Raw genomic sequence first — 25393 nt, forward strand, 5'->3', positions numbered from 1 at the left:
AAAACCTGGTTTGGCACGGAGAGACAAACTCTAGAAGGACCTTTCCAAAAAGAAATGGCGAAAAAAGAAGACCGAAACCGGTTTAAAGACACCATCTTGAAAAACATGGCTCCTGCGATTTAACGTTACCGGTGTTCGCGGTCGGGAAAAATCATGGTACTTCGTTGTAAAATCACAGCCCCAGCCACTTCGAGTGGAAGGGTAGCATTTGACTACTACATTAATTTCTAGACACAGGGTGTACTAAGTAACCCATCCAGCACTCCATTGCAAGATAGGGTGTGCTGGGTCTAGGAATTTCAAAAGACTAGTAAAGTCAATTTCACTTTACTTTCTCTGGGAAACAGTAGTTTATCCCAGCAAAGGTATTTAAACCTTGGGAGAGCCTGAAATGCTTCCCTGTGCCACTGCACTGAGGGTGCTGTGTAACACAAATGAAGAGATGAAGAGTTGTCTAAAACTCCATAACCAAAGAATACACAATAGTGAAACACACAGATTTAAAAGTTTGAAGTCGCAATGTTTAGCAAAAGAGCTTAAGGGCTCCAAGGTGGGAGGAATTGGCACATTTATGAGAATTCTCCTTAACAGCCACGATGGCCAAGGGCTGCCTGAGCACTATACAAATGTAAAAATTAAATAGTGGGTTACCCAATACAAAGAGATACATCTTGCGTAGTCCCACACCAGTTGGACTGCACTAATTCTTACCCAACAGCTCCCATGGTTAGAGCAAAAAAGAATGAATGAGGGAAGACTCCCCTCATTCAGGAGAGCAAGAAAAAGGTCCAGAAGTCCAGCCGAAAGTGCTGGAGGTCTCACAAGCAGTGCAGCTGAAGCATAAAACTGATAAAGCTCCCCAACACTACGTACAGACGCAACACTATTGTCAAGACACCCTTAGGTAACTTACTTCATGTTTAAATGAATAAAGAAATCAAACAAAAAATTAAATCTGTGCCTGCACCATACATTTACGAGTAGCCGAGGTCAAAGCACTGCCTTGCATGTGATGTGTGAGAAAGCAGCCATTTTGGACTCTGGGAACCATGCCGTGAAAAATGTGTTCTGCAACTCAGAACCCTTTCAATCTGCAAGCAGGCAAAACCATTTTGCTCTTAGTCCCTTTTCAACTGAAAAATCAAGGGACTTATGTTTAGACGTTCAGACCAAAAACGATATTGAACACTTAATATTCAACATACCCCAACTTTTCTTAGAAGGTCCCCTACAATATTCAGTGCAGATATTCTGGCAGCTGGTGTGAGAGGTGTTCCAGAGTAGCTATCTTCAAAACCTTTGAAAGTTAAAAAGAAAACAACTTAAAAACAAACGTACAATACAATGTGGCTCAACATTTTGCCCATTTCCGTCACCAAGCACGTGTATTTATTTCAGCAGTTAAAAATACAGAATACATGACAAATGCTAGATTATTCAAGGTATTGCCTACTGTCCTAGATTTTCTTTTTAATATCCACCACTTTTTGATTGTATGATATGACTAATGTTTTTAATTTGTAAATCACATTTAAAACAAATAACAGATTTCCTATGCCAATGGACATATACTACATTTTGACAAAGTTTTTCTTCTTGCAACTGTTAAGGCAAAATTCAATTTCTTGGCATTTTGCAGCCCTTTGTAATGGGACCCCTAAACTTAATCCCCATTTGGGGGTGGGGAGGGGGATAAGGAGAATGCTAGTCTCCTTTTATGGGACCCACAATATTATTGCTTTTTTTCTCCCCTTGCCAGTACATCCTCTCATTCCTTTAAGAGTACATGGTCCTAGGTCACCCATAAGGTTCACAAAACCTTTTGTGCCCCAGGGTGATTCGATCATCCTGCATTGGGTTTTGGGCATTGAATGGTGCCAGTTAAAATTTAGTTTAGCTTGACTAGGGCTGCAAGCTGATTTACTGCATTTGCAGCCATTAAGGTAGCAATGTTTTTTTTCTTAAGTCCTACCCTTGCCCATTTGTTTTAGGGGCTTCCTTTCTTAAATGGAAACCATGTGGCAGGCCTAAAATGACAGTTGTGCACATGTGGGTTCTTTGCAAGCACACGCTCACAACCCTATATAGCAGCTTGAATTGGTCTAGACTAGTCCCAGACCCTAAAGCAGGTCATTACACTTCCTGTGGCAGTTTGATGGGGCTGCCCACCACACGTTTAAAATCCCCTACAAAATCCCCCAGCAGAAGCAAGCACCTGTAGGTTTCCCCGCTGCAAACCATTGCAGCTGCTTTTGAGACAAGTTGGATCATACTGGCAGGACGGTTTTCTCTTGCCTGTACCATGTTGGATGTGTAGGTTCTAGGTGTCCTTCCTGGGTCTTTCGCGTCCTGCTGCAACAAAGCTGTTAGGCAAGAATTGATGCAATAACCCTGTGGGAGACTACACAACCCTTGTCCTCTTGGTATTAAGTAACCCACCTATTGGTATAGGCCTGTACTACACAAGTTGGTAGTGTGACTGACTGAGCAGCCAAGCTCATCTCAAGATGGGTAATGTGAGCTGTAGAGCTGTAGCAATGAAATCCAGAAATACAAGTAGCCAAGTAACACTTACACTCAAGGTTCATGTTATAACTAATTATGTATTTAACAGTACGTTTTAAATAAGCATTCTTTAAAAAGGGCAATATATGTGGCAATCAAATACACTTTAAAATACTTTTCCAGAATCAACACAAAGCTAGTAGATACTGTTTAGAGATGCATCGTACACACTTTCTACACCCTAAGATGACTTCACTAACTGGGACAGTAATGACATTTATAAATCACCAGTACACTTTGTAGATTCGTAGGTTTGTAGTAAGGAAAGGTTAAAGGAAGGAAAAAGGTTAAACAGGTTCTCAGAGCATGTGAGCACTTTTCAATATCCCAAGCAAGTCTAGATAAAAAATATTTCTTAGCAATAATAGTTAAAAACCAAGTTAACACCTATGAGGGACAGTACGTATCAAAGACAAATGGACTAGAAGAGCCTGCAGGGAGCCAGGACAGCCAAAGTCAATTGGCGCACAGTCTATGGAGCTGAGGCACTGCTTGGATAGCAAAGTCTTGCACAAAGTTAGAGAGTTTGTTGACGAAATTATAAGTTACTCACCGTAGTGACTAACGTACTCGTTAGTCCCCTTTCCTCTATACTGCATTCCCGCTTCCTGGGAGTCCGGACTATCTTCCTGGAGCCCTAGGCCAGCTTAAAAGCAACACACACAATCTGATGTTCCTCTCCCTGGATATACGGTTTCCAGCAGCAACTCTGTGGAAATTCAACCAGCTCCGAGACGGATGTCCAGGGGGCTTACTTTTTAGTGGATTGGTCCCAACAACTCAAAGGGAGAAGTCGTCCTCGCAGGAGCTTCTCTGTCGATACGAATTTGGAGTTTCAGCACAGCAGCAGGGCTTCACCGGGCAAACCAACAGTCCAGGAGTTGCAGCAGGCGTCCTCTTCGGTTCCTTCGTCCAGTGGTTGACTGCCTTCCAAGCCAAAAGCCTCACCTTTTATTCAGTTCTCCCCCATTCATTCCAGCCTAGATGTCACTCACCAAGCAGGGTGGCTTTCCTTGCCGGACAGTCAAGCCGGCCAATCACCACAGAGTGCATTTGGATCTTCTAGGAGACTAAGCACAGGGAATTTCGGGCACCTCCCTCACTTCCTGCCCAACCCAGAGACCCTGGAGTCTGAGGCAGGCTTCACTTGTGAATCCTGCCAAAGGCAAAGCGAACAATGGGACCAAATCTGGTTTGGCGTGCAGGGTAAATCTCAAGAAGGACCTTTCCACAAAGAAATGCCTTTCCGCAAAGAAATGGCGAAAAAAAGACCGGGCCATTTTGACAAAAATGGCACCCGTCGGTGCTTTACTGCAGCTGCGAACGCAGTCCGCAGTAAATGCACACCACGGTAGTTAAAACTAAACCACTTACATGAGAAGCTAGATAAAAGGGGATACTAGGTAATGCCCTCAGCACCCTATTGTAAGATAGTGTGTGCTGGGTCTAGAAAGTTGCAAAAGTCAATTTCACTTTACTGCTCTGGGAAACAGTAGTTTATCCCAGAGAAGTTATTTAAATCTTTGGGAAATCTGAAAGACTTCCCTGTGCCACTGCACTGAAGGTGCTGTGTGCCAATGTAAAAGATGATGCCTATGGAGTTTGTCAGGCTCCATAACCAAAAGAAACGCAAAGCTCAGAAATCACATCAAAATACATGAGAGAGAGGAAAAAAAAAAAAACAGTCTCACTCTCTCCAGGTTAAGAAAATAAATCCTCAAAATCCAGCAAAGTTGCAGGGGGTCTCTAAGGTGGAGGGAATTGGCACATTTCTGCGAATTCTCCCTAAAATGCCGCTGGAAAACAATGGTCGTTGCCTTGGCTCTGCCCACGTGGGAGTGCATGTTGGCCAGCAGTGGCTTGTGCTGTCCCCCGTGAGCTTCTTTGATGTCCGAGACCATCCAACGGGCTCCAACGGGCTATGGAGGCCTTATACCCCTTGTCTTGATCCGCTGAAGGCAACAAAAAGTGCGTCGGATTTGCGGAAGCCCCTGGTCCTGTCCAAGTAGAATTTCAGGGCACGCCAGACAACAAGGCAGTGCAGAACTCTGTGCCTCGTCTTTGGGCTCAGAAAAAAACCTAGGTAGCACTATTTCTTCTTTCAGATGGAATGCGGAAGGCACCTTGGCCAAGAATGCTGGTGTTGTAACGCTCACCTGATTCCCGCAGAGGCGCCGGTCTTGACTGGGTGAATGCCGTATCTTCAAAGGTGATGTGTAACACACGGTTGGCTCTTTGGGCTGGACCTCTGTGCACTGTATGTCTGACTCGAAGAGTAAGATGTCTGCAGATAGAAAATATGGGATTAATGAACTGGGGTTATTGGGTGCCTCTCTCCTCTTCCCTTTCTCTTCTCCTGTAGAACCCCAAAGGTTAACGCCCTCACCTTAGGTAAGTGAACGCCGAGCTCTCCATCTGCCTCGGGGCAGGGTGCCGTAACCAGTTTCTTCACTGGATAAGGGTGCAGGCCTCTTGACCTCAGAGGACTGCTGTCCGTCGTTAACTGCACGAACGGTAAGTTCTGGGCACTTCAAATGTCTTAAAAGTCTTTTGTAATGATATCTCTTGTTTTGCAGGGTTCCGGCGATGGCGGATGGCGGGCTGATGAGAGTTGAGGATCGAACCCGCGTGAGGAATAGAAGCGCCTGGAAGCACGTAAGTAAGCGCTTGTAGCCTGCTTCACGATGCGCACTAACTGTCCCTTTTATCTTGCAGGTACGAGTTCAGAGCTTTAGAGAAGCTGAAGGGTGCTGGAATACCCACTGGATTCGGCGTGGGAAGGAGTAATGGCACGTGAGTAATAAAGTTGCCCAATGTCTTTAAACGCACCTTCTTTTGTCTTTCAGATGCGGGATGCAGCGCCGAAGGCCTCCGGAGCGTGCGAAGAGCTGGTAAGCTTTTGTCTTTCAGATGCCGAAATGCAGTGCGAAGACCTCCGGGGCAAGCGAAGAGTAGGTAAGCCTGTCTTTCAGATGCCGAAATGCAGCGCGAGGCGTTGGTGACAGCCGATGGACCAGGTAAGAGATGCGCTGCCACTGAAGACCGTAGTGCTAACCTGTTCTTTCTTTGTCTGTACAGGTGCTGCTGAAGACTGGATTCCAGGATGGTAAGCCTTTGTTCCCTTAGGCCCAGGATCAGAAGCAGAAGACACGATGAGCGTTCTGCTGCAGAGAATGCAGAATAACGCAAAGCAAGATTCATCCATCGGGTGTGGTTTAAATAGCCTCCTGTAGTGCTTAGGTCCCTCCTTCCACAGCCTCGCCTAGGTGAGAAAAGAGTTCCTGCTTTCCAGAAGAGTTCCAGTGTTCTGAACCTAGGGAGTGGCTCCTGCCCCACCCAACAGGAAAAGTAGTCCCAAACAGAAGAGGATCAGGGGTTCAACTGGCAGGTAAGTAAGCAGCATGGTCTGCTGCAGGTAAGTCCACCCAAGCATTATGAGCCCGGCGCTTCCAGCGCTGGGACTGGGCATCTTTATGAGCCTGGTGCCACTGGCGCCAGGACAGGGTCCAAAAGGTCCCAATTGGGACTGGCTGGCACTCGGAACCGGGGTTATGGGTCTGCTTCCAAGGGAGTCGGGCAAGTCCTGATCTTTTGGAAGCAGAGATCATGACAGGTGTGTCCGCAGGACTACTTTATCATTGTGAAACATAGTATATGGCTCGGAGGCGACCATCACCTGGATTTAGCCAATTCTGCGAACCGAGGTGAGGCCAACTAGCAAGGCCGTCCTAATGGAGACCAGCCTGATGTCCGTGGATGCCATTAATGCAAATGGTTTGTGCGCCAGGGCACACAGAAATATGTTGAGATCCCACACGGGGTGTGGCCTCTTGATGGGCAGATAGAGTCTGGCGAGTCCCGTCAAAGGTTTCCTGACAATTGGGTTGAAAGAGGAAAACAATCTCCTCCTCTGAGCTTCTGTAAGCCCCAATGGCTGCCAAGTAAGTGGGCAAGTGTCCACCTGCATGCCTACGTGGGCGAGGTGCGCTGGGAAGGAGAGCACGTTGCCCAAGGTACATGCAAGGGGGGTGATACCCTTAGAGACTGCCCAGTGGCAGAACCTGGTCCACTTGCTCTTATACTAGACCCTGGTAGACTTGCTCCTGGCGCCCTGTATGATCTCTAGGTTAGCCTGGGAAAGGCTGAGGTGACCTAGCGTGACCTGTTAAGGAAGCACGCTGTGACGGCTAGTTTCTGTGGTGCAGGTAGGTTGTACTGGGCCTGTCGGGAGGTGAATGGACGGCCTCCCTGAGAGGCTGAACAGCTCCGAGAACCATGTCCTGGCCGGCCACCACGGTGCTATTAGAATGATGCTGAGGTGGCGAGATTCCTTGATCTTGCATATCACCCTGTGTATCAGTGGTGTGGACGGGAAGGCATATGCTGTCATTCTGTCCCACTGAATCTGGAATGCATCGCCCAGGGAGCCAGGGCCCTGACCCTGCCCCTGCCAGGAAGCAAACAGTTTGCACTTCCTATTGTTACAGGAGGCAAAGAGGTCCACTTGCAGAAGATTTCGTGCAGTACTAGGTCATTCAACTGCCACTCTTAGTTGTCTGCACCCAATCTGCTTAGCCGGTCTACCTCCAGGTTGGATTCCCCTGGCAGGTGGACAGCCGTGAGGTAAATCTTCTCCAGGGCCCATCCCCACAAGCTGACTGCGAGCATGCACAGTGGGGGCGGGGGGCAGGAAGAGATCTGGTACCTCCCTGCTTGTTGACATAGAACATGCTGGTCGAGTTGTCCATCTAATTGATGACGACCTTGCCCTCTATAACCGGAAGAAAGCCTCTGAGCAGCAGCCAGACCGCCTTCAGTTCCAGTCAATTGATGTGGTACTCCTGCTCCTGCCATGTCTAGGTGCCATGGACACAGTGGTTGTCCAGGGTGGCCACCCAACCCTCGACATAGGAGTCTGTGGTGATGGTGACCTGCGGTGTAGGTTGCCGGAAAGGCTTGCCCAGCCGAAGGTTGCAGTCCCTGCACCACCATGTGAGGTCCGCATGAAGTGATGGAGGAACGTTGATCATTTGACTGAGAGTCTCGCTCCTGGTTCCAAGAGGCTGCAAAGTGCAGCTGTATACTCCTCATCCCAAGTCTCATGTGGGGGACGGCCAAGAGGATTGCTGCCATGAGACCAGTAGGTGTTGGTACCACCAGGCTGAGTTCACTTCTCCGCTGAGGTTGTGCACGGTGGCCCTTTTGAGGGCCGTGATCTTGTCCTTTGAGGGAACAACTCGGAGCATGTGTCCCAAATGAGACCCAAGAAGGTCAGTCTGTGCATGGGCTGCAGCTGCGACTTCTTTAGGTTGAGTGAAAAACCCAGACCGTGCAGTGTGTGCATAAGAGCGTGCAAAGTATGGTGCAGCTTCCAGAGACGTCGCCCTGACGAGCCAGTCATCGAGGTACGGGTAGATGTTGTGGTCCTGCGACCTGAGGAGGGTTGCCACTGTGTTCATCAGCCTGGTAATGACCCTGGGGGCTGAGTTGAGGCCGAAAGGAAGCACCTTGTATTGGAAATGGTAGCCCATGATCCTGAATCGTAGAAAAGAATGATGAGGCTGCCAGATCAGAATGTGTAGGTACGCGTCCTTCAAATCCAGGGAGCACATCCATTCTCCATTGCACAATGTCTCCGCTATCAAAGCTGGCATAACCATCTTGAATTTTTGTGGAGGTAGAGGTCGAGGGTGGAAAGGTCCAGCACAACTCTCAGGCCGGCCTCGTTCTTCTGAATGGTGAAAATCCTGGAGTAAAAGCCCAAGCCTCGCTGGGAGGCTGCGACTTCCTCCACTGCCTGGCTCGACGAGCGACCGGATCTCCGCCAAAAGTGTTGCTGTCCCAACCTATGGGAGTGGAGGGGAGGAGAGGCTGGGATAGGGAGGCGGTACCCCGTGGAGACTACAGAGGATCCAGGGGTCCGCAAAATTCTGGCGCCAGAAATGTGCATGGAGAACAAGCCTGTCCCCCACTGGAGACATGTGGATGTGTCATGCCTGCTTTCCCTCTCAGGCTGTTGCTGAGGAGGCGGATTGGAAAAAGCCATTAACCCCCCTCTCCTAACTCCCCCCCACCCCTCTTTTTGTTGTTTGTGCCGATGTTGAGTCGGTAACAGTCAGGCTGCCTGGATCTCCACTCTTGGAAGCTGATGAACCCTCTGTATGTACACCCCTCGTCAGAGCAATGCTGTGACTGGGTGTACATTTTGTGTGTTGTCTTTGTCAGGATGGATAAAGACTTGGCCATTTGTGAGCCATTTTAATTTTTGTCCAGCTCCTCGTCTGGTGTGGAGTGGAAGAGGTCACCCCCTTCGAACGGAAGATCTGAGATGCGTTCCTGGACATCCGGCAGTTCTTCTCATGTCCGTGGCAATACAGATGGCACGGCCAGAGGTGTCAATGCGGGCCACGGTGGACTCCATGATGTCCTGCGCCACCATGTTGGCCTCTGCCAATCCCACCTTAAATCATGATTGGCTCTGTGCCGGAAGCTCTGGGAGGAATTCCGCAATTTCCCACCAGAACCTCTGGTTAACGGCTGCCAGCATGGCATCGGCATTGGCTTGATGAAGGTGCAAGGACGTGTTGGAATACAGCTTCTACCCGTACGCCTCCAAAATCTTCTCCTCCTTGTCTACCAGCGACGCAGAGGAGGCGGCTGAGGACGACTTGGGCTTGGAGTATAGTGATGCCAGAGCGATCACCGAGGAGTGTGGCCGAGGATGGGCTGATAGCAAGAGTTTATCCCCCCTCCATCTGTCTGTTCTTGGCATTTATTCACCGGCTGGACTGAGTGAGGCTTGAGCCAACCCTTCTTGGCCAAGGCAACTACGTCCTTCTGCATCAGGATCCCCGTTCTGGTCACGGGACATAGAATGAGGACTTCTGCGAGGATCCTCTCTGCTGGTTGCTCGACCTCGGGTTGAGGAAGGCCCAAGTACTCTGCCAGCCCTGTAAGACGTTCATGGACGGCCTTGGCTGAAGATTGTGTGTCAGAGTCATCCTCCTCATCTGGTTCCACCAGAGGGTCCGGAGGAGGGGTGCTGGGAGCAAAGGGCTGCAGTGTGGCGACTGGAGCCTTTTGCGGAACCGCTCTGACAATTGGTTGGGGGGCCGGAGCGGGGTGTTGAGGCTGAACAGGGCCCAGAGGCACCTGTATCGGAATCTGCAGCACCGGAGCAAGTCCCTGAGGATGACCCCCATCCGAGGAGATTTCATGAGCCTGAGGAACCGTACAAAGAACCGGTCATCACAGGCCGGAGTGGTGGTAGGCAATATTGACGGGGTAGCGAGCGGCTGCTGGAGCCGGTGCGTGCGCTGCCCATATGGACGCAGCAGGAACCTGCCTTGCGCGAAGGAAGGGTAAGCTGTAGGCCACATATCTTGTTGACACCAGTCCCACCTTGACGCATGTTCCTCCACCTGCTGCCTTCCTTGGAGCAGCGTCGGCCAGATGTCTGGATTTTCTGGCACGGTGGCCATTTTGTTGAGCTGCCATCCACGTGCCTGTGTCGTGTTGCTGGGCTCACTGGGCCAGCCCCGTCCAGGACTCGAGTGTGGATCATGGGGCCTACCCTGTTCCTCAGGCTGAGGCCCGGTAGGCATTTTGTCCTCGGTAGAACTGCGTATAGGCGCCCCCTCGGACATGTTGCCGGTATTAGGGCGCAGCCCCTCGGGTGAACACCCAGTAAAAGAACATTCCAGTCCCTCAGCACTGTCCCCGGGAGGACCCACTGACCCCCCTCGGCCTGCCGGCCTATAGCCGACAGCCTCGGTACTCGTGCTGGTATGAGAACCTGAGGGGGTTCCTCCCACGCGGGAGTCCTTGGAAAGGAGTCTCCCTTCCGGGGTGCGCTAGAAAAGAGTGGCCCTACCGTGGGTCTGGATTGATGAAGTTCTTCAGGTCCTCTGGATGCGATCTCTGGAAGAGCTCCCTCCACCTGGCTAGCCTGTTCTTTAGAGACGTCCAGGAAAGCGTATTACACGCGGTACGAACTTGCCAGCCATGGTCTCGGCCAAGGCAACATAGGCAGAGGGCGTGGGGGTCTGAAGTTGGAAAGAGCCTGTCGCAGGATGGACACCTGATGAACCCTGTAGAAGTTGACATGCGCCGGGGTGGAGCGTGACGACTGAGGACCAAGTACCTGAATGATAAGGCTGAACAGGACCCAGGCGCGCTGGTGAATTTAGGCCGCACCCGTCGACGTGGAAAAGGGGACTGAGCTGAGGCGCCAGAGGGCGGAGTCAGGGCAGCGCATGCTTCCAGGGCTGCACCCCCTTGCGCCTCTCAATTTAAAGGGGACGAAGGTTTTTTCTGGAAGGGACGCCGATGCAGTATGGAGGAAAGGGGACAGGATGTAAGAGTAAAGATATTAACCATACTTTTAAGAATAGTGCATCACACATCCAAGTTAAGAAAGAACTTTTGTAACTGTTCACTCTTAGAATTACAGTTACTAACTCCTTACAAGTAAGTAACTTGTCAACACCTCCTTTTCTAGGTAAAAGTCCCAATCCCTTTAAAGTCGTTCCCTTATTCTTGGAGCATGAGTGCTCTGTGGCAGATGGGGATGGGGGGGGGTCACTAGGACTAGTGAGCAACAGGCAGTGTCAGAATAGGTTCTTTAGTAGCAAAAGTCAGAGTTCCTTAGGAAAACTGGGCAAACAGGGGAGTACTTTACTTCTAGGGTTAGAAGAGAGTCCAGGGCTTCGCAGAAGACATTCTAGCAGTGGGACTGGGTGCACTCGATGAGAGGCCTCCCCATCACAGAAAACACCCCGAAGCTTACACAGAAATCTTAACAGACTTAAGGTAAGAACATACCCAAGTCAACACAGTACCTCAGCATTGAAGAAGATTTTGCAGCAGGAGGACTTCAGGGTCTGCAGTCAAATACCTGGTCAGTGGATTCCTTGTCATGGTGTCTGAAAACAAGACCTCAGAAGGAACTTTGCAGCAGGGATCGACGAAGAAGGCCCTAGGCAAGGTTTTCCCTCGCAGCTAAATGGGGTTCTGCAGCTTTGGTGCCTTTTCAAGGAGCACAGAAGAAAACCGAAAATCCCGGTTCAATTATCGTCGCTACAAAGGTCCAGCACTGTGTTGAGGGGACTTTTCGGACTCTATTTGTTTCTCTGGAGATCCACCAGTATGCCCACCAGGTTTCTGTGAGGTTCGGCCTTCAGAGGACCGTGCACCACACAGCGGCTCGAAGTCTCAGGGTTTTGCAGCAATGCAAGGTCGCAGCAACGTGTGGGATGGCTCAAAATGTAGGCCTTCTTGACTCTAATGGGTCTCGCAAGGCTCTGGGTCAGGGTCATTGTTTTAGGAGTCCCCAGGTCAATTGGAAAGAAGGGCTACAGCAGGGTCTAGTTACACAGCAGGCTCTCCCATCGCCGGAAATCGTTTCTGCTGCTTTTCCTTCGTCATCCTGTTAGGCAGAATTGCATGCAGTACCCTTTGGGACCACCACACACAATTAGGACTACAGGTGTAAGCAAGACCAACCTTTGGTATAAGTCTGTACCACACAGTTTGTTGGTAGCGAGCTGAGCAGCCAGGTTTATCTCAAGAGTGAATGTGAGCAGTACAAGTAGTGACACAAAGGACGTTCAATCACAGTGGTTCAAGTAGACTTATACTCAAGGTTTCTTGGTAGAAAACGTATTAATTTATTTACACAATCATTTATAAAACATTTCACTAGAAGAAGACAACTTAATATGATAGACCAATACACTTCAATACCAAACTAAGTTTTTGAGACAGTTTGAGCTCCCCTGAAAAAGGAGCCAACTGGCAGTTCAGTTACTTAGCAGAGAGCAAAAAGGACAAAAGTAAGTAGAATAGATTATATATACTTTCTAGGCAGTGCAAATAATTTCAGTTCACCAGAATAGTTCAATTCAAGTCAATAGGCCAGGCCAAAGTCAATGGGCTAGTGTTCTGGATAGGAAAGAGCAGTTCTGGTATCGAATGGTAAAGTCTTTGCAGAAGTTCTCAGAAGTAGTTTAGGCGAAAAAGAATCATTTGTGGGGTCACAAGCCGATTAGGTCTGCAGGTTGGGCAAGTTTTAGAAACTCTCTGCAAGAGTGGTGTTCTCTCAATCGGGTTGGCAAAGTACCTATGTATGAAGAAAACAAATGTTGCTGAAGTTGTGGTTCCTGGCAGTTCCTGCAGATCTCGCTGTTCCTGAGCCTCAGTCGTGGGGACAAGAGGGAGGACATCAGGGGACTCCTGCACTGCACGGTATCGTTGAAGAAAGCAAACAAAATGGAGTCACTCCAGTTCCAGTAGCTGTAGATTCAAGAACACAAACTGGTGTCCCTCTGCCTGGTTAAATCTAAACATCCTTGAGAATGGTATCCAGGTGTTTTATGAGTTGATTGGTCCCACCAACTCAAAGAAAGAAGCCATACTTTAAGGCGCTTCTCTGTCGAATGGAGTTTGGCAATTCAGACCCTCAGCAGGGCTTCACCGTGGAAACCAATGGTACAGTGGTTGTAGCAGCCGTCCTCTTCCAGCTCGTTTTTGGTTCTTTCGTTCCAGTGGTCAACTCTGCCTCCAAGTCCACGAGACTCGCCTTTTAAACAGTTTTCTTCCTTTTACTCCAGCCTAGCTGTCACTCCCACAGCACGGTAGCTGTCCTTGGCGGACAGTCAGACAGCCAATAATGCCAGAGTGCATTTGAGTGAGTCTCCTAGGAGACTAAGCACAGGGAGTTTCGGGCACCTCCCTCACTTCCTGCCCACCCCAGACACTCAGATGCCAGAGGCGATCTTCAGTCCTGAAGCCCGCCAAAAAACACAAACAAAGGCAACAAACCTGGTTTGGCACGCAGAGACAATCACTAGAAGGACCTTTTCCAAAAAGAAATGGTGAAAAAAGACGACCGGGACCTGCTTAAACAAAAGGGGCTCAGATGCCATCTTGAAAAACATGGCTCCCGCGATTTAACACTGCCAGTGTTTGCGGTCGGGAAAAATCATGGTAGTCCGTTGTAAAACCACTACCACCAGACTTTTCAATAGGAAAGGGTAGCATTTGACTCCTACATGAGTGTTTAGACACGTGGGATATTATGTAACCCGTCCAGCATTCCATTGTAAGATGGTGTGTGGTGGGTCTATGAATTTGGAAAAGGCTAGTGAAGTCAATTTCACTTAACATTCTCTGGGAAACAGTAGTCTATCCCAGAGAAGGTATTTAAACCGTTGGGAAGTCTAAAAGACATCTGTGGCACTGCACTGAGGCTGCTGTTTCACACATGAAAAGATGATGCCCATAACCAGAGAAGACAAATGTAAAACACACATCGAAACACATGAAAGGGTGGGTAAAAAAGGCTCACACTCGTTTCAGGTAAAAAATAAAATAAAAAAAATAAAAAATCAAGTCCTCAAAATCAGAAAAGTTGCTGGGGGTCTCCAAGGTGAAGGGAATTAGCACATTTCTGAGAATTCTCCCCAACACATCTTCTTTGGTTTCGGTTGACTTGTATTCAGCTCCCAGGTTTGCAGTATTTATCAGGAACTACAGCACAAACTCTGCATTCTGCCCACATTTTTATAAAAAGGGGTAGTCTGGTTGTCCAATCAGGACAGCCAGCCCCCACCCCCCTGCCCCCCAACCCCCCTGGGATTTGTCCCCATTCAGGCAAAGAGGAAGCCAAAGGGCTGTGGAGTTTTGGACTCCTCCCTTGCTTCCTGCCCTCACAGAACGACTGGAGTCTCTGGGCCGTGAGTCCAGCACCCGTAGGTGCTTGTACTTCAGCTGTGAACACAGCCTGCAGTAAAGGTGCACCAAATTAATACAAGGTATCACTGCCACCAGCCATTGAAGGTAAGCTTGTCCCTGTAACAATCGTTACAATTTTAGTGTGAAAGGGGATACATTGCATCTCTCCAGCACTCCACATAAGGTGGTGTGTGCTGGCTTCACAGATAAAATGTAAAAGGGATCCAAAGATCCTTTCTACCTTTAGGAACTGTAGTTCTCTCAAGGTTCGTAAAAGAAAGGTAAAGGGGAGCCCCTAGTGCAACCCAGCAACAACAGGCACTTATTGCCAATAAGTTGTTAGAGGATAACTTTAAAAAGACACTATGGAGAGTCAAAATAATGACACCCATAAAAGGAGAACGATTCTGTGAGTGTAGAAAAAGGTTCCCACTCACTGAGGAATTAAGGAAAGATATCCTACTAGTAAAGCAAAAAGTTCTGGGGTTGATCCAGGCCAGGAAGATTTACCAGTTCTGTGTAAACCTTATCTAACAGTAACATACAAATGTTACATGAGAAGGTAGGATAAGAGGCTACTTGGTAACATGGATGGTGTGTGCTGGACCTACAAAGCGAAAAGGTAAGTAAAGTAAATTTCACTTTACTATTCTTGGGAACTGCAGTTCACACAAGAAAAGGTATTTAAACCGTATGAGAGATCTAAATGATTTCTCAGTGACACTGCACTGAAGGTGCAGTGTGTCACTATAGAAAAAGCAGATGCCTAAGGAGTTTGTCAGTCTCCAAAAACAGTGAAAACACAAAATACAAATCAAGTAAGAAAACGAGAGTGAGAAAAGGTCTCACTCCAGGGTTACAATTAAAAAGTCCTAAATCCAGCAAAAGAGCTTGGGTCTCAAAGGTTGAAGGGAATTAGCACAAAGGATATTTCTCCCCAACAGTCCTCAATTGGGTCTTGCATCCCCAGGCTTGCTGTTAGCCTGTCTAGTCAAGGATAAATCTGCTGTGGGTTATACGTACCTTTAAGTTGCTGGTAGCTCCTTTAAATAAAAATAAAAAAAATGCATAGGTTTTACTTACCTTGAGTTAGCTGTGCGCCATCCCAAGAGTTACTGCTTACCTGAATCTGTGTTCCACTGATCTGAAAAGCATCTGTAATAGTGTATTACAACATTAGGCAAGACCTGCCTAGAATAGCTGTGTGTCAATCTTGAAGTGTTCTTTAGGCGTAGTGGACCTTGGTCTGCCTGATGCAATCCTAAACGAGTGTAAAAAGAGTTCTTGCTTATCTTAGTCTGTTTTCCACTGAGCTGAAAAGCAAAAGTAATTGAATATTACATCACAATGTTTTACTCACCTAGCATAACTGATATCCCGAATCACAGTTATAGGTTTCTACAGTTCCTTGAACAAGTGTTCCACTATTCAGGAAAGTATATTTGCAAGTTGGTTGATTGTGTTTTCTTTAATCAGTGTCACTGCATAACTGGTAGGGTCTACTACCCTTGTATTACTCAAAGTAATCAAAGAGTTACTATTAGTTTTACTCCCCAGGAATAGGTGCGGCCCACACTAAACGTGTTAAAAAAGGTCTGACTTCCCTAGAATGCCTTAGGTATTCTGAAGAAGTTTGTATGCCTTGGTCTGTACACCTTCAAACATTGTGTTGTGTTTTTATAACGTGGTCATGACTCTATAACCGGTACTCACCCCAAGACCCAACTTGGCCTACTTGTATTTATAAATAACCTTTATTTTTCATAATACTTCTGGTTGACAGTGTTTCTATTGAATCCTTGGTATACTACAGTGTTAGGCATAGCTTGTATGCAGTACCCTTTGGGATCACTACACACAACTAGGACTAGAGGTGTAAGCAAAAAAAACCTTTGGTATAAGTCTGTACTACACAGTTTTTGGTAGCGGAGCTGAGCAGCCAGGCTTATCTCAAGAGGGAATGTGAGCTGTAATGATGTTACACAGAGGTCTACAATCACAGGTGTTCAAACTAATTTACACTCAAGGTTTCTTGGTTAAACACTTATCAATTTATTCAACAGTCCGTTATTTAACTTCCTCCTAGTCAATGTTTTATATCATACAAAAATACACTTCAGTACTATACTCGTTAGGTTTGTGAGGCATTCAAAATACTTTTAAGGAGGAGCAAAAAGGAATAGGTTCAGAACATAAAGAATTACAATATTCTTAGAGTGCAGATACTTTGAGTTTACCAGAGGAGACAATGCAATTCTATAGGTTAGGCCAAAGTCAATGGGCTAAAGTCTTGGATAGGTAAAAGCGGTTCTGATAAGTAAACAGTAAAGTCTCTGTAAGAAGTTCTCAGAAATAGTTTGCAAGAAGAATTAAATGTTAGGTCACGAGCTGATTAGGCCTGCTAGTTACGTAAGATCCAAGCACTTTCACTGCGAGAGCCAAGTACTCCGAGTCTCGTTTCACAGTACCTTTCAAATGAAGAAAAAGATGCAGCTGAAGATTTCTGTTCCTGGCTGTTCCTGCAGATCTCGCTGTTAATGAGCCTCAGTCCTGGGGACAAGAGGAAGGACAATCGGGGGGACTCCTGCACTGGGACTGGTCAAAAAGCTGGCACTGGCAAATCTTCAATTCTGGTAGCTGTAGTCAAGCACACAAACTGGTGTCCCTCTCCCTAGTTATTCGATTTCCTGCAGCACTTGAGGAAAATACAACCAGCTCTGAGAATGGTATCCAGGTGGTTTACGAGTTGATTGGTCCCACCAACTCAAAGGGAGAAAGAAGTCTTCCTTGCAAGGCTTCTCTGTCAAGATAAACTTCGCGATTTGGACCTGCAGCAGGGCAGCACCGTGCAAACCAACGGTCCATGAGTTGCAGCAGCCGTCCTCTTCAAGCTCGTCTTTGGTTCTTTCGTTCCAGTGGTCGACTGCCTTCCAAGCCAAGAGACTTGCCTTTAGCCAGTTTTCTACCATTCATTCCAGCCTAGCTGCCACTCATCCAGCAGGGTGGCTGTCCTTGCCGGACAGTCAGCCAGCCAATCACACCAGAGTGCATTTGTGTCTCCTAGGAGACCAAGCATGGGGAGTTTCGGGCACCTCCCTCACTTCCTGCCCATCCCAGACACTCGGGCCCCAGAGGTGGTCTTCAGTCCTGAAGCCCGCCAAAGGCGACAAAACAAAAAGAGACCAAACCTGGTTTGGCGCACAGAGACAAACGCTAGAAGGACCTTTCCAAAAAGAAACGGCGAAAAAAGAAGCTCGGGACCCATTTAAACAAAGGGGGCTCAGACGTCATCTTGAAAAACATGGCTCTCGCATTTAACGCTACCAGTGTTCGTGGTCAGGAAAAATCATGGTAGTTCGTTGTAAAACCACTGCCACCAGCCATTTTGAGAGGAAAGGCTAGCATTTGACTGCTACATGAGAATCTAGACATAGGGGATGCTAAGTAACCCCTCCAGTACTCTATTGTAAGATACGGTGTGCTGGGTCTAGGGTTTTGGAAAGACTAGTAAAGTCAATTTCACTTTTCATTCTCTGGGAAACAGTAGTTTATCCCAGAGAAGGTATGTAAACCTTGGGAAAGCCTGAAAGGTTTCCCTGTGCCACTGCACTCAGGGTGCTGCATGACACATGAAAAGATGATGCCTATGGAGTTGTCTAAAACTCCATAATCAAAGAACACAAGAGTAAAACACATCAAAATACATGAGAAAGAGGGAAAAAAGGGTCACACTCTCCCCAGGATAAAAAACAAGTCCTCAAAATCCAGCAAAGTTGTTGGGGGTCTCTAAGGTGAAGGGAATTAGCACATGTTTAAGAATACTCCCTAACAGTTTGCCCGGAGAAGCCCTGCTTCTGTGCTGAAGCTCCAAATTCACTTTGACTAGAGAAGCCCTGCAAGGACGACTTCTCCCCTTGAGTTGGTGGGACCAATCAATTCCAAAGTGAACTCATTTGGCATCCTCTCTTAGCTGGCTGTACTTCCACTACTGCTGCTGCTGAAACTGAAGTGCCAGGGAGAGGAACACCAAATGGAGTGCCTCACTTACGTCGGACCTGAGCTTGTGGAAGATCCTCTGGACTCCCAGTTAACAGGACTGACCAAGCCTGAGCCACCTCAGAGTGCTGGATCCCAGATGCAAGGAAAGTCCAGAGTAGTATCCGAGAGTCTGCGGTGGTGCTATTTGCTGAGACGCGAGGAGCTGAAATCATGAAGTGCCGCTGAACAGAAGTTTGTCCTTTTCTGCCGCTGCCCGTCCCATAGCAGTGTAGGAGTCCCCAGACGTTTTCCCTCTTGTCCTCGCGACTGAGGCCCAGTAACAACAGGATCTACAGAGCTGCACAGGAACAGAAGCCAGCTGGAACCATTTCTTCTAACCAAAAGTACTGTAGAGTTTGAGAGGACTTGCCTCTCGTTGTTATAGCCTTACTTGATCTCAGTTGAGACTTGTCTTGGTTGCTTCTGTAGCGTTGCTTGCATCTTCCACTTCTCACAAGCCTCCCAGCTTCTGACCCTACTTTGACTCTACTTTTTCTACAAAGACTTAAAACATTGTGCAAGACTTACTTACCTGCAAGAAGCGCTTCAGCTCACCTAGACTTTTGCCCAATTGACATTGGCTGGCCTGGCTCCCTGAATGACTCTTCTCACCTCTCCTCCGATTGTGTGTTTTTAACTTCCTTCCAGGAAAGGGTTAACTTACTTTGCATTTGGGGCTGGGGGGTTCAAAAGTACTTACCTGCTTCATAATATTTGTGTGATCTGTTGTGTTGTTCTGTAACCCCCTTTTTTTACATCCTTTACAGTATTGCTCTGATTTAGAGAAACTAAGAGTGTGTATTTTGAAGTGTATTTGTGTGTTACTATTATATTGCCCCTTCTGAAAAATGCTTAATCAAACTGTTTGTTAAATGAATAATTGTTTCATCAATAAACCTGGAGTGTGTTTATTTGGATACTTGTCACTGTGAATCTCTGTGTAACTCCCCTACTGCTCACATTGACACCTCTTGAGATAAGCCTGGCTGCTCAGCCACACTACCACTACCTGTGTAGTACAGAGTTATACCAAAGGTTGGGTTCCTATTGCCAGGAAGTCAAGTTTGCTGTTGTGCACCCAAAAGGTACTGGTTCAAATCTTGCCTAACAAGAGACAAGTACAAGTTTACAATATTTCTGGCCCAAATAACACTTACAAAAATAAAACCAGCAGGTTGTAATATGACGATACTCAATTATCAAACATGAATACAGTCACATTTAGGTTTGTAGGAATGAATAGCGAGTGGATCACTGAGCAGGCTGTTTTACTGTCCTGGAACGCCAACGTTTCTGTTGGAGCTTTGCTTTGCAACGCGTTCAACTGGTGAGACGGGATTTACTACTGAACTGGTACGACTCAATAACAGTTACCAGTGGGTGGAGCCAAGTTCCTTGCACGCTATTTGGACCAAAATATTTGGGTCCGATTGTTTTGGTCTCAACTTGCAGCTGAAACCCCGCCTTCTTTCCACCCAACCAGCCCACTTAAACTGTGCGCGCGTCCCAGAGAGTGGATCACTAAGTGCACTGTCTTACTGTCTGATGGTAGGCGGTGGCTGACTTTTCTTTCACTCAAATTTAACTTCCGAGAGTCATTACTGGTATAGTTGTTAATTGAGTTACTAAACGTTTGTTATAAACTTTAAAATCGAACATGCCGGCAAAAACTTCATTGATCGCCCCCGTTCAAGTAACCTCGACAACCACTGTTCCAACGGGGACGTCGAGTATAATCACCAAGAAAAATGCACGCTTTTACAAACCAGCGTTGCGATCTCTATCACTGTCTACGGATATTAGAACCTTCCTTGTCAAGGAGATGAAGCGTATTATGAAGCATATTCATAATGACACAAAAGCAATAGAAGGACAAACTGGTGAAGAACACCCACAAAATGATGCAACAACAATGGCGGCCATGCCTAATGCAGATACATTGTCTCCGCCAAATATAGCAGCCGAAAGGGCAACTGAGTCGGTAATGTTGACCGGGGAAATTACAGACTCAGCGCTTGATTCAGCTTGCAGAAGTGGGGAATTACTGCCAGTGACCCCCATAAATGTAGCCTGTTTCTTTAAGCAGTTTAAAACAAAAAAAGTCCAATCAAAAGAGGCACTTGAATTCATGAACGGCCATAACAATTCATCACAGAACTCACAAGATATAGCATATATATGCTCCAATACGGGAGATCTCATTCAGTTAGAAGAGGGTACGGACGATTATAAGAGCATTATATCTCCGCTTCCCGAGCCTTTGAACAGGTCTAAATCACCTGCACTATTTGACAAACCACACAATGAATCGCAGGCGTCCTCCCCTTCATTTATTGCACCAACACCACAGCGTACTCACTTTGATGATATGGTGGCTGATAGACAGTTCTTTATCCAAGATCGTCATTCACAAAGATTCTCCTTCCCAGAGGCACCGGCACTAAATACACTGGGTTCCATGAACACTGCCCTGTTGGCAATTGCTAAACTATACAAGACGTTGGACGCAAAGGCATGCAAACAAGCTGACATGCCGACAGAGCTGATGCAAGATAGTACAACAGTGAAAGAAGCTCTAAAAATAAATGACGTTTCAAACAGCTCTCGATATAATAAAAACTTCCATAAAGAGTCATCAGCTTGGAAGCACTATGCCGGTCAACTTGAAAACGCCTGCAAGACCCGATGAAACGATAATCGAAATCGGAAATAGTATGCAAGATGATGCATGCAATTTGTCACACACATCGAGCAAATCTTGTGAGCAAGTGTCTGTAGAGACTGGCCGGGAAGTAGTACCTATTTTACAAGACGCCCAATTCCGGTGGCTCAGGAACTTGAAAGTGAACCTGAAAGCCAAAAGGATGTATTCATACATCCATATCAAAGTAATTTGTTTGACATGTTCGACAAAACTAAAACATGTACTGATAAGAACCTAAAAAACATAAAAGCAGTGCCAAAACGAAAACGGCTCAATACGAAAACACAATCTGTGAGAAAGCAGAAATCTAAGACAAGACGTTTTATAAAAGTTTTGACAACTCCAATAAAATCTAGAATGAAGAAGGCTATTACGAGTGAAAATCGAGTAGTCGACAAATCACTGAAACAAAATGTGAGTGCAGCTCAATCAATTGATAGTGGACAATGAAACTATAAGCCTCTAGATGATTTAGTGGCAATGTCTAAGGCTATAGAGTGTAGAGACGTAGCCTCTGCGCAAGAAAAGATTACTCCACAGAGATCACCGAGCACAGACTAATTTGATTTTTTCCTACATTTGATCAGATGCGCGAGGAGATGAGAAGCATGATCACTTCGTACATCACAAATTTAAATAATGTAGCATCGAAGAATTTGTTCCCCATCTCTCACACAAGCAATGAGGGATTCAACCCAACGCTGCAAGGACCATGCAGAGACAATATAAAGCTGAGTAATGCTGGTCCTAATAGCACTCGCATAACAAAGGTGTATCCGACTGAATGTACCGAGGTTCTTGACAGTCATGACACCAGCATGAAATATAAAGATACAATGGGAGCAAAGGGTCCCAACACCCTCTACACCAATATGCATCGTTTGATGCTAAAGTGTAGGGGGCACCCATTTCAGACCTATGATTTAAATAGAAAAAGTGTTCTGAACATATGCTCGGATATTCCAAGCCTAGAGGACATCAGGACGTCGGATATTGATCTAATCCAATTCACCCATGATCAAGATTTAACAGAAGTACATTTGAACATTCATTCAGGGGTAGTTCTAAATGCCCAATGGCTAGCGAGAGAACAACTCTTTGCCATGTGATTTATATTGTCACAGGATCACTCTGCTAATAAATCTGGGCCTTTAATGACCAAACCTAATATCCATAGGCCTTTATGGAAAGATCATTCAAATTCAGCTATAACAATGCATAAAATGCAAACAACTCAAATGGTGTCTCAAAATCGAAGACAATAACAATTCATCGATAATGGTACTGTGAAGTTGCTTTCTTGGAACACCAGGGGCCGTAAGCACTTTATTAACACCTAGTGAAAGAAGTTGGAGACATATGATATAATTGTATACCAAGAAACATGGCTTACTGAGACAGCAATCTGGGATGTGTTTAATATCACAATGGTGGCAGCCATAACTAACCAAAGGGGTCGTCCAATAGCTAGCTGGTTTACTTATTGCTATGAAGAAAACAAAACTTTTGAGTAATTGCCCATAATTCTTCTACGGATTATATTCAGGTTGTTAAAATAACACATTGTCAATACAAGTTTGCGATTGTCAATATTTACTGGGGTAGGCGTGAATGTGTTTTTTGCCAATATACAGAACATCCTGGATGGTTCCATGTAATAATGTCGCGACAAAAATCTCGCCACGCAAAAATATCGCCGAAAAATGGCCGTTTTTTGTGGCGACATTATTGCCTCTTTCCCCATATATATGGGGACTCAAATAATATCGCCACATTTTCCCGGCGACATTATTACCTGATACCATCCTGGATGATCTCATGTTGGATACAATGCTCCAATATACGTTGATTATGGGAGATTTGAATATGCATATTTTGTTGATTACCTAGGTTGAATATCTACCGGAGGAACTTAGTTGGCTCCAAATGAAGGAAGACAGAAATGTTCTTGTCCTGAACGGCTGTGTGCAGGGTGACACTCCCGCTCGGACTACGTGGGCCTTTGTACACCAGAAAAAACTAACACACTAACACACACTAACACACACACTAACACACACACTAACACACACACTAACACACACACTAACACACACACTAACACACACACTTTTTCAGCTTAGTACGATCCCTTAGTGTAAAGGACTCTGATTTGAGTGAGCATAATCAATTGTATATAGCATGGGCCTGGCCATCTAGGCTGTTCTGTGAGACGCAAGATCTTTACCCTGCGACTACCATTGTGAACAAGGCTGGCAATAGAATAAGATGGACAGATTCTAAATTGTGTACATTTCATCATCTTCTTATTGAGAACTATCATCATAGACAACGCTGATAGAAATGATTATGTTACGAAATGCAAATATTCAAACAAGTCCGTGTCCATTGACAAGTTCATGAGAAACCCATGTATGCCTTTGATCCAGAAGTAAAAGAGAAGAGAGCTCAGTTACGATCAGTTATTCGAAATCTACAGCATGAACCTAGGAGATGTGAGAAATACCCTGAAAAGGCAACTTAAAACTTAAATACAAAAATTGGATAAGTAGTAGGCGTGCCATTCAGCACTATCGGGATGGCTCCCCCATGCTAAAACAACGGATAGTAAAAATCGGTGGGTGGCATATGGGCCCTTTTGAATAACGCCTTACATAAATCTCAGACCTCGGCACAGTCCAATCCCATTCCGGAAGAGAGATGGTTGGATTATTTTTCAGATATATACCAGGCGCCTCTCAGGTATAAACTGTAAGTTGGAGGACATTAGCGGTAATCATTCCTTTATAATTGATAGAGATGATATTTTAGACTGCATTCAAAAACGAAGCACTTCAAGGGCCTGCGGTCCTGATGGACTGCATAATACTGTGCTAAAGTGTAACCTACAGCCATGGGCGGATAGATTACATCGAATATACACAAATTGTATTCAAACAGGAAACATTCCCTTGTCGTGGAAAAAGTCCATTATCGTGCCTATTTTTAAAAGAGGACCGAGAATGGATCCAGTCTCTTATCAGCCAATAGTGCTCTTGGACTGCCCGGGTAATATCTTTGCTCGCTTGGTATTGTCTGAATTTGATAAGTGGTTAACTGCTAATAAATTGCGAGAGCCCCACCAGACTGGATTTGTCCCAGGGTTGGGAACTGCAATTCAACTCACCACGCTAAACGGCAATCCTTGAGCATGCTAAACACAATCAACTGATCTATGCAGCATTCATAGATTTCCGCACAGCGTTCGATTCTGTCCCCAGGGAAATTCTATTTAAGAAACTGATGCATTATAATTGATAATTATAATTGAAATTGATTAACTACATGCAGAAACGTTTATCCAAATACACCCGAGCAGTGAGGGCCTCTTGTCTAAAACAATTGTGACAACTAGAGGCTTAAAGCAAGGGTGTTTATTGGCATCCGCTTTGTTCAATTTCTTTATTGCCAATGTATGCGAGTATTACAAGGGTCTCGTCACGGATTCTCCTAGTCTGCAGGGAGCAACAATTCAATGGTTGCTCTATGCAGACGATATGATCTTAATTTCTAAGACGCCTAAGGGATTACGCGTGATGCTAAAGGCCCTGGAAGACTTTGCTAAAAACAACTTTATTTAAATCAACACGACAAAGACCCAAATAGTACAGTTCGGAACTCGGAAGCAATGTGTGACTAAGAATGTTTAGAAACTTCAGAACACTGATATACAGGCAGTAATGCAATACACTTATTTGGGGGTGCTGGTCAGCAGTTATTCGAATGATGAGCCATACGATAACATCAGAAATAAGTTTCGCTCTGCGATTTCTCAATCTAAGATGATTAATGGCATGTACTGTAAATTCTCAATAGAACCCATAATAACTTCTTATAGACAGAAGGTGGTCCTAGTGTTGCTCTATGGTGCGGAAACTAAGAAGTGGAGATCTGACTCATAATGGACCAAGCTTGAGAGCCATTATTGGACGATATTGTGCCTCCCTATGTCCAAACCCATTTCTATTACAAGATACAAACTAGGTCTGATATCTCTGAGTGTGCTATGTAAGTGGAAACCCTGTGGTTTATATAGGACGTGTATTATGCAGGAGGTAGATAATGGACTTCTTATAATTTTATCTAAATATATTCAAACATCTCACGATTGATTTCCTACTTTGTGGCGAACGGAACTGTTAGGAATACTTAAAGATGCTAGCATTTCCACTTCTATGCTAATTACTAACCCAAACAAAGCAAAAAAAACTATGGGAACTTGACTGCAAATGTCAATATTTTGTTTTTAATCGATTTTATTATTTGTATCAATGTATCTGTGTTGAAAGGTTGGTATGTTTCCAGCCCAAAAAA

The 25393-nt window shown here is 46.0% G+C and overlaps 1 protein-coding gene across 1 annotated transcript in view; it reads right to left on the bottom strand.

Annotated features, from left to right (window-relative positions):
- NDE1 (nudE neurodevelopment protein 1) overlaps positions 1–25393 on the bottom strand; it is a 225811-nt gene that overhangs the window by 62311 nt on the left and 138107 nt on the right. The window contains exon 7 of the mRNA XM_069647124.1: positions 1206–1297. Within this exon, the coding sequence (XP_069503225.1) occupies positions 1206–1297 (92 nt within the window). The remainder of the gene's footprint in view (positions 1–1205; positions 1298–25393) is intronic.

This window comes from Ambystoma mexicanum, chromosome 2q (assembly GCF_040938575.1).
Source record: "Ambystoma mexicanum isolate Mex_15411 chromosome 2q, UKY_AmexF1_1, whole genome shotgun sequence".
Lineage (NCBI taxonomy): Eukaryota > Metazoa > Chordata > Amphibia > Caudata > Ambystomatidae > Ambystoma > Ambystoma mexicanum.